The sequence below is a fragment of the Vulpes lagopus genome, chromosome 4 (genome assembly GCF_018345385.1).
Source record: "Vulpes lagopus strain Blue_001 chromosome 4, ASM1834538v1, whole genome shotgun sequence".
NCBI classification, from domain to species: Eukaryota; Metazoa; Chordata; class Mammalia; order Carnivora; family Canidae; genus Vulpes; species Vulpes lagopus.
Window position 1 is genome coordinate 140,333,232 of NC_054827.1, and position 14,753 is coordinate 140,347,984.

The window sequence follows — 14,753 nt, forward strand, 5'->3', positions numbered from 1 at the left end:
TTGGGAGATGAGGCAAAAATTCCACGGAATCTATTAGTACATGTAGAAAGTATTTTCTTTCTCTTTTAAGTCTCTGAGTTGTATAAAAGAAGATAATTGACCTGTTTGAATAGATAACATTAAATAAATAAAGAAGATGGCCATTACAATTACGGATATAATCTGATAACAAAGAGTAAGCAGATATATATTGGTTGATGGAAAAATATAAAAAGTGAAGAAAGTTTAGCTAATGAAAAATATGAGTATGATAAAAACTCTATTTTTTGTTTCAAACTTTTTCTCTACATCTCACATGATATAAGGCTTTTTTATGTCTCTAATATTTCTGTATTCAGCACTATTTTAGATTAAAAACAAACACTTTCTTAACAGAGATACATTTTGACTTAAATTAGTTTTGCCTGAAATGTGAAATTTCTCTAGATAACACATGAATAAATCAATCTTTATATTAACGATGAGAAGTTCTTCTACTGCCCACTTAACATGTAAAAGTCAGCTAGGTAACTGTCTTAGGAATTATTTTGGTGAAACTGAAGAATCCAAGTTCTATTTTGTTAAAAAGCAAAGCAAGACGACAGCTATGCACGGTGTCCTCTAAATCAACAATTGCTGCAGCATTATCTTCTCTACTCCATCTTAATTTAGCAGAAATCAAAGGATTTTAAATCAAACTGGTACATGCATCCATTCACTTCTCGTCCAATCAAAACTGAATTACCTGTCAACAGAGAAGTACGCTTACAAGTGTGAAACCATTTGACCATGTTATATTTTAATTTGCAGAGACAAAAATGACAAGCAATTTATTTACATAAAACTGTACAAAAGCAAATTAAATTATGTAAAGTATTTCATAAATAGTTGGACGAGTGTTTAATACATTTCGCCATGTTTAGCATAGTTGCGTGCATAGTGACTCATAATAAACGATGATAAATTGTTCTCTGCTTCACTATCAACATCCAAGTAGCAGAACAATAGTCAATGATTAACATTACAAACAGATCGTACCACATTGAATGCAAGTGCTTAAAATGTAGGAAAAGTTGTCTGAAAGTAAACCCTAGGTAGCTAAAAGAATGAGGCCTTCCTCCAGATGTTGTATCTACCTCTGCCTCAATCACAACTGACCAGCTTTAGAATATTCTTGATCATCTCCACTGCCCCCCCCCCCAAGGACACATTGCATATTTATCATGGATACAATAAAACTAAAACTACTTGGGTCTTCAGGTTTCTCAGGCCTGTGTTTAGGATGGCTTGATTCTTGGCGGTTTCTTCTGGTCTGTGTGCTATTTTATTTTCCTATAAGAGAGCTTCCTAGGGTAGCCTTTCAGCCAGACATCTTCAGTACCATCTTAGTTTCTCTTCCCATAAAAATAATGCCTCCCTTGTTTTCTGAAACTCAGGCAGCAGGCCAGTCAGAAACCATACAGAAGTGATATCTGGAGGTTCTGAATGAGCATTAGATTTTAGACTGAAGCTACAGACATACACATAAATTTTAATACACATAAATTTATATAGTTACTCATTAATTTATAAATGTGTCCTAATGTATAATGCATGCAAAGTTCACTTGAGAGTCTTGTGTACAGAAAACAAATATGGTTTATATACTGTACAACCAAAATGAAACAGCAGCTAAAGGAAAAAGAACGAAGAAGAAAGAATAGAAATTCGAAATCAATATTTGACCTTGCAAAATGGACTGATTTCACCCCTGATAATCTCTCTCTGTGCTACTATTACAATAAATGCTTTAGCCTTCTAGTCAGAATTCAACAGCCCATGTTAATGCCTTAGTTTTGTTTTATGAATGAACGATATTTAAGACTGGTCCATTATCTGAGTTTGTCAGAAGGCAAATTTTTAATATATTATTTATTATCTTCAGAAAATAAACATGGATAAATATACAGGATCAAAAAAGTTGGGAATAGCCCATTTTCCCTCATTGTCCAAACCCAACAACCGTTTTTTTTTTACCATAACAACAGGTATAAAAGGCACAGTTGCTTGTTTTGCATTCACTCATTTATTTTTTTTTTTTGTTTCTTTTTATTGATTTTTTTCAAAAGCACTCTATATATGGAGTGGCACCAGATTTAGCCTATTCAAAATAAAAGTCATACAAACACAAAATATATTTCTGTGTCATGCCAGCTCATTATATAATAAACATGTTATGAGAGCTAATTCTACTAGAATTACTGAGAATACTTACAGTACACTGAATTTTATTCTTTCACACCCATTTTAGTTCTAAAGAGAGGCTCACGAGTTAAATGACAATGACATGGCTGTCTTGAATGTGGTGCAAACGTCATTGGGGAATGTGGATCCAATTAATCCGAAGGTCCAGTATGACCCGTATTAGCTTTCTAGACAACGGAAGGGTTTTAAGATAGAGTGAAATGAGCTATCTAATGGTTTCAAGTGTCTCATGAAAGAAAGAAAAAAAATGCATTAAAAAAGTTTGTTGAACACCTGTGTTATGCAATTGAGTATTTGCTTTGTAACGTGCAAGAAAAAATATGTATACATTTCATAAGTATCTTTAGAAGCATTTTGTCTTAATAGGTACTTACAGATTATACAAGGCAGAACTGCTTTAATGCAGTTTCCTAACAAAGTACTAGAATTGCATCTTTCCATCGTGTAAATAACAATCAAACATAACCATGTTCAATTATTGATATTTTAGTCCAATGTTTTCGTTTCAATTACATATCTTCTTTCATCCTAACTATTCTACGTAAACTAACATCAAAATGAAAACTCCATTTAAGAAAGAGCAGAAGGAAATGACCCCGAAAGAGTAGCCCACCAAACAGAGAAGTGGTTTTCAAAGATAAACATTTTGTTGACCTACAGTGAGTTTACAACCTCTGGTCCAGGCTGCTTCACCTTATAGTCTAAGAAACTCTGTAAAGAATAAAACTATCCAAAGCTACATTATTTCTACAGTTTGCTAGAGAGCCATCAGGCTATGTCTTAACCAGGTTGCAAACATTCAGTGTTGGGAACATTTGCTCTTTTCCCCTGTTATCCCCTATTCTGTCCCTGGATTGTCACTTTTGTCTGAATGTCCCAGCTCAGTTTCCAATTATGTAAAATCATCCTGTATAGAACAAATGACCCAAGATCTGCATATTCTGGTTTTTTTTTTACACTGAAAAAACTGCATATTTTCCCACTTTGAGATGTACATACAAGGAGACATATCACTACCCAGAACTCATTTCTTTCATGTTCCATCTGGATTTGTTTTTGACATATTAAATAATGTTCAAAATCACATAGGTGACTGATCAATTAGGATGTCACCTTGTTTCAATGTTGTGAGTCTTGAAGTAGTGCTATATTGCACAGCATTCAGAATTAATGCACTTGTGTTATACAGAAGGGTGCGTTAGACACATAAATACAATTGGTAATTTGAAATGTAAATCATAAGACCAGCAAGCAAAACCTGAATTCTAAGATGATAATAGTGACCGTAACTTAAAAGACGGTATGCCAACATACACTTCTTTCCCTACGTTCCCACAAATATGATTTTTACGAGTAGAATCTTCCCTGATAATATTTTTTTGAAACTAAACTTGAACCTCAACTAATTGCCTACTATAATACCAAAAATACATCACTTTAGTTCTTCATTTTCTGAGCTTTCAAAGAAAATCCATTTTAAAAGAGAATGCAGGTTTTCGGGTATAGATACAATGTAAAATAAGCTAGTGTTTGTGTATTTCTGTGTGTGCGTGGGTTCAGTTGCTTCTGTTACTTAATGGATTTCCACGTCAAGACCAAATTTGCTTCATGATTTCCCTGATCTGCGGTGTGATCTTTGGCCTTTTAATGACACAATTGTTCCAGTTAGTTGGTAACAGCGGTGCTGTTCTGAAAATATATATATATAATTTTTACAAGTTATAATTTGCGTAATTGATACATGTGGTCAAGATTTTGTGTATACTAAGAATATTGGATGAATGTATGGGATTGAAGTTGATACCCCTGACTTGAAAAGAACAATGTATGCCAATTTGGGACAGCAATCTCCAACTGGGTATTGTCCAGCTGGCAGTCTTTGCTAGAATATTAAAGCTGTGAGAGTCTCAATATTCTTCTTATAGAGTCCCCCTTAATAAGAACTGTACCTTTACAGGGACTCTATCATTTTGGGGGGAGATTGCCTTTCATGGTGATTAATCCTATTCTGATGGTATATCTGAAATACATTTACCTGATCTGGCTTTTTTTGGAGGGAGGTTTGTGGGTTTTTTTAACCAGCCGGATGGCATTCGAAAGAAATCAAAGTGACTAAATCATGCTTCAGCTTAGGGATAATGAGAGTGTGTTGTGTTCTGCTAATCAGGCTTGTTACCATGAAAGAAACTTGCAACCATCTTTTTTTTTTTTTTTTTTTTCTCCTTGGAAGGGGATGGGGAAGAGGGATAGCGGGTGTCGGGAATAATCAGTGAGGGGGTTCAACATGCAAGTAACAAGGATGGTTTCTACATTGTACATTACAATCAGGCTAACAGTATCACTAAAGGCCTGATCTGGAGGCAGAAGTGGCAGGCAAAGCTTTGTCTCTTTGGTAGCCCCCTCTTTTGATTAACCGGTTTTTCTTTGTAAGGTTTTTTGCCCCTTATTCTCCTCATACATGAAAAGAACTTTGCTGTTCTTCTTTATAGCCTACAGGTAAACTTCTCTTCTAGTGAGAGTATTGACAGGAGATGGCTTGTATTCCCCCGTTTTGGTAAGGGGAATATCCTCAGGGTTGGCTTCCTCATTTTTGCTGAAACTAGCTGCACTGAAGGTCTCATAGGACGAGGTCAACTTTTTGTTCAGGAGGTTTCTGTTGCGGTCACCCATGATGGCAGCCTCGCCATTGGCCAGCTTTTCCTGGCTTCCTCGTTCATCAACAGGCATGAAAGTGGAGAGTTTGGGCTGGCTCTTCTTCCTCTCTGGAGAAGTGCGGACCGGCATCCAGCAGGAGTCTGAGTGGCCGTATTCATCACACTCACGGGTACACTTCCCAGTCAGGGCTACATCTGGAAGAGGTCTTGAATCTGAAATTCAAGGAGAAGGAGATGTTAAAGTTGGACATTCTGCAACAGGCTGTCCTGATTTCTCTGAAATTGGAAGGAGGGGATACATATACATACATATATAGATATATATGTATAATATAAAATGTATCATATTATTTTCCTTTTATCAACACCCCAAAGTTCATCATGCCCATAGAACTTTTTCTTATTTCATATCCTCTAAAGATAAGGTTTTGCGAAAACATCAAATATTGTGGAAAGAGAGGAATGAACAAATGAATACACTTAAGCATGTAGAAGACAGGTACATATGCATTTGTTACAGGACAGGGACGTGTGTCTAGCCTCAAGTAGAAATAAAGCACATATGTATATTTGTCTGGGTATAAATTTTTCCACATGCATAAGAAAAGTTATTAAATCCAAATAGATAATTTTCTGTATTTATAAATTATCCCAGAAATCGTGTACTTTTGCCAATTGGATTCCTTCCTGCTTATACATTATTCATGGAATGCAAATATGCAAAACCTTATATTTAAAATACATTCTAAAACATCAGGGTGACTCAGAAGTAAAATCTAAATTGACAGCACGTCATTTGGTAAAAAAGTAAAAAAAGCAAAGTACAAATAGGTTATGGGCGTGAACATACTAGCAATATCATCACGTACCCCACCCTAGCCCACACCCACCTCCCACCCACATGTCAAATGACCTAATATGTGCTGTAGAATAATCCCTTAAATGTTCGCATAGAAATATACTTGCCAACATGTTTGCTGAGTAGGAATATTATGTGAAATGCAATGTATTGGGTAAATGCAGTCAAGCTCCTGAAGTTTTGATGAAATAGCATGTAGTCCTAATTAATGTTGGTGCCTAGTGGAATGGGAAATATCTTCTGTTACTATGAAGCTAAGTCATATTTAGAGAGTGCTTAGGAATCAGGATAACAGATGGAAATTAAGAATTACCTGTATATGTAAGTAAAATCGTTAATATGCATCTGTCTTTGGAGAAGAGGTATGTATTTTCTTGCTACTACAATTTTTTTTTAACAGACTTTGTTTTTATTTGAAAAAGAGAGAGAGAGAATAACCTCTGGGGTTTTATTTAATATGTTTTGTAGTTTATTTTATTGCCAAACAGAAGAACATAATATAACTGTGCTCCAATTTACATCGTATGGCATATATATATATATATAAATATATATATTTATAAGGCTTTGGATGTAAAAGACTGACAAATTTTAACCTCTGTAAATAAAGTCACAATGATGTAATCAGTGAGATTTGTCTATACATAATCCTGGGTAGATTTGGATTAAAATACAAGAAGGGGTTATTTAAATTATCCCCCAAATATTTATACACTCTGCTTTTGTCTTAACACACCTTCCTTTGTACTTTAACATAACATTCCTATTTTGGTTATCATTTGTATAGACTATTTCAGGAGTTTTTCTCTACCAAATCTCCTAAATTAAGGCAGTCCAACGCATACCATTTTTTCCTGCCGTGATGGATAACTGAAATATTGATATTTGTCAGCCCATTGATTTTTGAACCACCATGGCCTGAGATTTGTATGCAGTGAGCGGAGAGTACAGTGAGGAAATGCCAGTGTACTTCATAGGAAATCTAGAATGACTTCTTTTTCCCAAAGGTAAAATGCAAAGATAATTATTTATTGTAGTGCACGTGTTGTGCTGCTATCTGACTTCTAAGTGGGAAGACCTTATCTATTTTATCATCAAAAGAAAAAAGACACTTTTTATTCATTTTTTATGCCAAATTCCCTTTGTGTTTTCCAACACATATATTTTAGATGCATTTAAAAAATCAAACTATTGGCAGATTTTATGAATGATTTTTGTAATCTGGTTAGTTTAAACGAGCAGAATGTGAGTTCTTTTGGGAATATTTTCTATCTTGGGATACTCACTTATCTGAAGCTGACCTAAATGCCTTGAATGGGAAAAACCCTTATAGAAATGCAAAGTGCAAGATCAGACCTATCTTACTCCAAATATTCCTTTTTTTCTTTTTTCCATTGCTTTAACAAGTTCAAACTTTTTTTTTTTTTTTTTCTCATGTGATAGTGCCTATCAAAGACACAAAGAAATAATCAGGGCTAAAGGTATCAAAATAGGAAAGATCCCTTTGAATGAGGTTGTCATTCCCTGCAGAAATGATCCAGAATGTTCTCCAATCATCTGAGTTTACTCAAGGCTCACACAATGTGTCAGTTCACTTACACAGTGACTTACAAATTCCCTGATTTTCAGGGATTAATTTGTGTTTCCAGTTTCAAATGTGTAGCATTTTGTCTTTCCTTTGTTTGAGATGCATCTAGAGACAGCTCAGAGAACTATGTGATATGCAAACAACTCTTCTTACCTGTTGTTTTACTTATGTACCTGAACTCTGTGTAGCTCATGAGAAATTATATTTCTTTAGATTGACTCAATTTCTCATCAGCTAGAAGTGAGAGACTCTTCAATTTCTTCCCTCAGCCCTTACTTCATAGTCTAGATTATCTCCTGCTAAAATCGGTTTCCTCTTACTGCTTTTAACAAAAGACAACTTGTCTTCTCTGCCATCAGCTACATGTTGGCTGCCACATCTCTATCCAAGAAGCATGACTTTTAATAAGGATCTCCCATCATATCCAAAGTCAAACACTTGATTGGGGACCACAGTGGAAGTTGACAAGCCTAATTGGCTTAGACATGTTGCAGTGTTTGTCATCAGATTTAGAAAATAATCAAGAAAGGCTATAAGAGATTCATCACGAGCAATCAAAACTTCCAATCTTGATGACTCAAATGAATCCTCAAAAGAAATGCCAATGATTAACAAATGCAATTTGTATTATGATGCAATTTATTAAGGAAAGGCATGAGTGGAATAGTATTTTTCTGTGTTCTAAATTTTCTTATTTTAATTATGCAAGTCTATTTTTTTGAACACAAAAGTTATAAAGGGTCTTAAAGAATCATCAAAGACACTACTTTCTCCCTTTCATAAAAAAACAAACAAACAAACAAAAACAACAACAAAAAAACCCTCTTAATATGTCTTATTTGGTGGAATTATAGAGCTATTCCAGACCCTGGGATCAACTAGTAAACCTTCGTAGTCTTTCAGTCTTTCACTGAAGATATGGTCTTGATATCAAAGAACATTATTTCATGCTTTAGTTTAGTACTATTTCTTTAAATTTGGACCTGAGTGAAGAAGATTTACTCAATGCCTCTTGTCAGCTGGCATTGAGTAAATCAATAAAAAGTAAAATACTCTATATCAAAATATGGTGGTGTTCTCTATCAGCATTGTCCACAATAAAATCAGTTCCTTTGAGCCCTCCTGCACATCTCCCTGCTTAATCACATCACAGCTTGAGAAGACTGGATGTAGAAATGGCATTCATTAGACCCTATGGCTCCTTTAGCATTACCTGGAGAGTTCTAGTTTTGCTATTTACTAGTCCCATTACATCTGTTTGGAGAGTAAAGTCTTTTCTTATACATAGAGTTAATTTCCTTTTGAAAAAACAGTCTTAAGACATCATAATGGCAAACAATTTTAGAACAATTTATATAACGAGAAAGTACTTTCCCACACTCATTGCTTTTACTTATCATCTCAGCCAAAGAGAAAGGAGGATGGCAGCCATGGGGGGTCCAGCCTGTGGGAGAGCTGAGGCCAAAGAGTAAGTGTTTTGACTTTCACTTTAGTGTTTCTCACAACACTACAGTGCTCCTTCTTAAAATGTAACAGCTGAGTGGTTAGAGGTCAATTACTGCTACCCAAGGCCATAAGAAAGAGTAGAATTACCAAAGGAAGAAAAAAAAAAGTGTCTGAGCAGCACAGTGGATAGATGCTGCCAAAATCACAAATTTTTACCACTTAATGCCAGCAATGGTGTAACCTCCTTACATTTTCTAACGCGGAGGAAATGATAACAGATTCAAGAATTCCAGCTCTTTCTCTGAAAAGTGTTATTTGTCCTAACTGGGCTCTGTGGATGAGTTGGTTGCAGAAGATGCTGGTGCAGTAACTTCAACAAGAGGTGACAGACAGACAACATGTGAAATCATCAGAAGTAACAAGGAAAGCTTAGGTTTATGCAGGCATTTCATGTCTCCAGAAGCTGTCCTATACATTTCAGAAACCGTTACAGACATCTTTATTACAGAGGAGAACTGAATGGTTAAGACTTTTGAAACGACAGCTCTGCACCAGGAAGGATTCTCACATGCTGAGTTACCCATTCTGCTGGAATCCTGGACACCCACTCTACTCCAGGCCCGTGCCTGGGGGCTGAAGATGCAAGGTTATTTTCATCCCTTAAGAGAAGGCTTGAAAATGTTGCATTTAGTTTTAAAATATTTCCAATGAGTTTTTTTTAAAGCTCAGATATTTCATGCTATATGCATAGTTTGCATATTTGTTTAACATACGAATTACTTTATTCTCTGGTCATGTGATAAATGAGTAATTGGTCAATGTGTAGATGGTCACACAATTTGTTCTTTACATGCAAGCAATGGGATTTTTTTTTTAAGATTTCATTTATTTATTCATGAGAGACACAGAAAGAGAGAGAAGCAGAGACATAGGGAGAAGCAGGCTCCGTGCAAGGAGCCTGATGTGAGACTCAATCCCAGACCCTGGGATCACACCCTGAGCCAAAGGCAAACACTCAACTGCTGAGCCACCCAGGCATCTCAAGCAATAGGATATTTTTAACATTACTTGAGAAAATTCTACAGTGAAAAATTGTGTTATTCTCTCCTTTTGGAGAGAAAAAAAAAACACATACAGGTACCTTGTGCTTTTCCTTCTTTTTAAAGTGTCTTCTCTTTGCATGTCTGGACTTTCTGTAATATGAAGATTTATTTTCCAAAAGGCAAGCCTAAATTATGGTGTAATTGGTGGACAATGATAAAGGGTTTACAAAAGGATTAACAAGAAAAAAAGAAAGACAATTGGTAATGGTTTTCCAACAAATATCTTAACTTTACCTTTACTTTCTTAATTCAAATGAAAATATCTTTTTTACTCAAGTGATTAAAGTGCTTTATTTTAAAATAGCTGTCAGAAAATGTTTTACTTTTGCTTTATCTAATAGAACTAAGAGCAAATAATTAAATAAACCTTTTACTGGAAAATTGTTACTGAAGCAAATAAAGACTGGTGTAAGGAGATGAAATCCAAAAGGTGTTTTAGACTTTTTTTTTTTTTAATGTAAATAACCTAAAGACCCCTGCCTTTTTGCCTGTTTGGGGAAGTTGGGAAAACTAGAAAGGCAAGCACATAACAGATAATAGAGAAGGTAGGAATCACTGACGCAAACAAGCAGTTTGCAATCCTTTAAGTATTTGATTACTCTTTGGAAGATGGGAAGATTTATAGTTATGTGTCACCCAGGGCTCCAGCAAAGGGCTTAAGATTTCTAAAATCACTTGACCCAACTAAATAGAAGAGGATATAAGAATGGCACATGCACCCAGCCTTAATTTGAGTCTTACCAATGCCACTCCTAAGCAAGTCCTGATGAGACAGTGACTCTGTGAAAAGACAGGAGATTTGAGGTCTCAACGTTGCTGAGTGTGATTCTGGGTACATCTATGACTTTGGATATAATTTCTCTGAGCCTCAAGATCCTCCTATATGAGATAACAATCCCTACTCCCTTATACGTCATACGGAAGTAAGGATTACATTGTAAGGGATAAAAGAATTAATATATAAATAATACTTATTATGATGTGCTATAGATGTTCGGTAAACAGTAGGCCCTAGCCCCTGAAGATATTTAAGGAGGTAGATATACATATTTATTTTACCCCTGAAGTCTTCTATAAGTGAAATGTGTATTATTTGGGAAATAAGCTCAAGAGCTAGGCTTCTTGGTTTCAAACCCTAATTTTGTCACTTTAGTGGGTATGTAATTGTGAATGAGTTACATGATTGATTTAAATTACCTCATCTGTATAAGAGGTATGAGAATAAATTAGCTTCTTAGGATTATTGTAAGGATTAAGTGTGTTAATGCAGGTAAAGTATTTGTAAAGATTCTAGACACACAATAGCCCTCAATAAATATTAGCTACTTCAGGTATGCCATTCCCCACCCACAATTGGGTCATCAAAAAAGCTTTGAAAACCAAAGTGGTTTTTTTTTTTTCCATGAATTTATATCCCTGGCATTCAATACAAAACTGCTCATCATCTTTATCTGATGTAGCGTAAATATTTATGTTTTACTGTAGAAGTAGCGTGTTTAATCAAGGGCACCTCAAAATCTTAGATTTTTAAAACAATGTATGATACATGCATGATATTGCCTTTTTTAACATATGGAGGACTAGGAATTTTGAGACAGATTTGGCTAAAAGGTTTTCAGATAAGTTATTATGGAATTAATACTGAACATCAGCCAAAATGGTGTGAATTCTGAGTTCCTTTTCAGTAGTACTAACAGCTTTATGCCGACAGACTGCAGTATCCCAGAGTTACCATTTACTTAGGAAAATACACAGGTTGTTATATCATGTATATTCAATGCCAGGTACTTATTTATTAATACTTTTTTAGTGAAGATGCACTGAGGGGGGCACTTGACAGGATGAGCACTGGGTGTGATTCTGTATGTTGGCAAATTGAACACCAGTAAAAAATAAATTTATTATTAAAAAAAAAGGGAAGATGTAATAAAAATGCGTCATTATGGTTGTTCAAAACTAAAGAGGAAATGCTCTATTATTTGCAGTTATCTTTACAACCTGAACAGATCAGCCTCACAATGAATTGTTTTCTTTTGAAAGAGATTTACTCCCAAAATACTGGTTGTGAGCTTGCTACCTTGCTTTGCTTCCATGGGTCACAAAATAAGAAAGACCTCCATTTTTAAGATAAGCCAAAAATTAGCAATAAACTAATCTAAGACTAAGAGGTTAAAATCAAGAAAAACAACAAATAATAGGGTAAACATATAAAAGTCAGCATACCCTTCATACATCGGAAATGAAACAAAAAGTCATTCAGCAAATGAGCTCTGCAGATTTCATGATGTATGCACATGATTGTGTCAATTTGTGATTCAAGACCAGAAATTCCTCCAATCTCCTTATCCACACTCCTTTGAAATGTGACATCACTGTTCCTATGTGATGTAGATTCCATCTCTGTTCCTCTTGATGATTAGAATGTGACAGAAGTAATAATGAGCTATTTCCACACCAGGTTTCAAGAAGTCTAGCAACTTTCTTTGCATTTGTCCTTGGAACTTGGCCATCTCTACCCCAAGAGAAACCACAATCTAGCTTCTTTGAAGATGAAATTTGAAAAACAAAACAAAACAAAACAAAAAACTGGCTGTCTCAGCAGAACCTATCCCCAGGTAAGCTCTATTAATTCTCCAGGCAAATGCAGCCTCATGAGCAGGAGAACCTCACAGCCAATCCGCAGAAATGTGAGCCAATCCAAAGAAATAAATCTTTGTTGTTTGAAGCACCAAAATTAGGTTTATTTGTTTGTTTTTGTTTCTCTGTGGGGGGAGAGAGTTCGTCAATGCAATGATGAATCTCTGAGATAATGATCATAGATTTATTATATTATCTGCTGTAAGTAGCATGAAATCTGGGAATAATATACGTTACTTCCTTTATGTTTTCTTATCATGACTAACCAACTGACCAATATTGCTGAAAGTATAACTCTGCCAAAGAACATTTTCAGAGATGTAAGCACATTTAATTAACAAGTTCAAGCTGAGGGCTACCATAGAAAGCTCTGGGAATTTTGGGTCTGCAATTACAGGATTTCACTGCATTTTATACCTAGGAGTGTTCCAGTTTAAGCTGGCATGCCAAGACAATATTAAAATGTTTAAACATGTTTGAAAGCATCAGCAACTTTTCCCCGTATTAGGCTAAACTCAGTTAAACAGCGATTGAATGTAGCTCAAGAAGCATTTACTGCCCTGCGGCTTAGACCACTGTCATTCTGAATGTGGCATTATCATCTACGGTGAAGACTGTGCATGCCATGTTTCAAGCAGTCTTGCTGAATCAACTCAAACATGAATCTGCTGGTTGGCCCATGAAAACCGCACTACAGCAGAAAAATGTATGGTGACTGCTTCGGAGTGATCAATTTATGCACATCAGAGATGTGGTTTCACTTTGATTTCTCTCTTCACACGTGAAAATTGGAGGTGGTGGAGGTTAAGGGAGTGTTAGGGAGCAGAGTGGAAAGACAGGAAGGAAAAGGCTGGAAATGAGATGTCCCAATATTGATCAAAAGAGTTCATAAAACCCAGGAAAAGATTGAGGGCATTTATTTCACAAAGTAGCAATTGATTATTCCACTAAAACCCAATTTTAGTTTTTCAGCCATTTATTGCTTATCTTCCACTGCAAAAATCCTATGTTTCATAATTTTTCTTCTAGTCTCTTGGATTTTCGTATATTAGAAATTATTTACTTTGGGTGTCATAGGCTTCAATAATCAGATGAAAACTAGGAATATTACCTCCTTCCATAAATGTAGAAATGTACCCCCCAGAATTGCATAAAGTTTCAGTGAGGTTCAAGATACTTGAGTTAGAGTCACAGTCTACTGCCAGCCTCCTGGTGGGTGGGAGAGAGAGGATCTATTTTTATACTTGACCTTTTTCCCCCTTTGAGTTCAGCCAAGAGTTGAGATATATTTAATAATGTGACATGCGTCTTCAAAAAATAAAAATTATATACAGTTAATAAATTACCATTCCAACCTGACAGAAACATTTAAAACAAAAACAAATTATGAAACATTTAGAAATAAGGAAAATAATTGAGGTTTGATGATGTTAATACGTTAATATTTTAGGTTGGTTGTGAAAATGTTCAAATCTAAAAGCCCCAATAATTTATAAGGCTTTATATAAAGAGTAATGTTTGGGGCTGGATTTAAGTGATTGCTGATCACCGGTTGGAAAATGTGTCCTTTCCTAAAATCTTTATCCAAAGTCTGCTTCCAATCGGTTTCTTGGATTGCCAGCCACCAGATCCTCATTCACTTACCGGAAGATGGGAAGTGAATTCTTATTATGAAAATTTATACAAAAGCAATAATGATCCAGATGAGTTTTCTTTTTTTTTTTTTAAGTTAATGAAATATGTAGCCACTTTATATTGGTTTTATTGTAAAGTGTGACATGAGTAACATGAGAAAGAGTTGCAAGCATCAACTTAGAGTCATTTTCCATTTTCTGGTCTGAAGTCTTCGGTTTTCATAATTAACCATAAAGTTGTAGAATCTGGTACGTTTGAGTGGCTTAGTGGTTGAGCATCTGCTGTCGACTCAGGGCATGATCCCGGGGTCCTGGGATGGGTCCCACATCAGGCTCCCTGCAGAGAGCCTGCTTCTCCCTCTGCCTATGTCTCTGCCTCTCTGTGTCTCTCATGAATAAATAAATAAAAAATATATATATTTAAGTTGTAGAGGATATTCTACAATAAATATTAATACTGTCTTTAGGAATGTATTTTTATTCTAAAAATAGTACATAAAGCTCTAGTAACTATTCAAATATCACCCTTGGATTGTGTTCTTAAAGGCAGTGTTCATTTTATCTTTGCTTCCCCACATAATTCTATATAAATAAAGAAATTTAAAAAAA

General features: G+C 35.3%; 1 protein-coding gene across 5 annotated transcripts in view; it reads right to left on the reverse strand.

Annotated features, from left to right (window-relative positions):
* Positions 1-757: 757 nt before the first annotated feature.
* PCDH7 (protocadherin 7) overlaps positions 758-14,753 on the reverse strand; it is a 413,124-nt gene continuing 399,128 nt past the window's right edge. For 4 of the 5 annotated variants that reach the window (XM_041751751.1, XM_041751750.1, XM_041751749.1 and 1 more), the window contains one exon: positions 758-5,090. In XM_041751751.1, coding sequence (XP_041607685.1) covers positions 4,714-5,090 — 377 coding nt within the window. In that variant the 3' untranslated portion in view covers positions 758-4,713. The remainder of the gene's footprint in view (positions 5,091-14,753) is intronic. The other variant, XM_041751752.1, reaches the window with a different exon arrangement.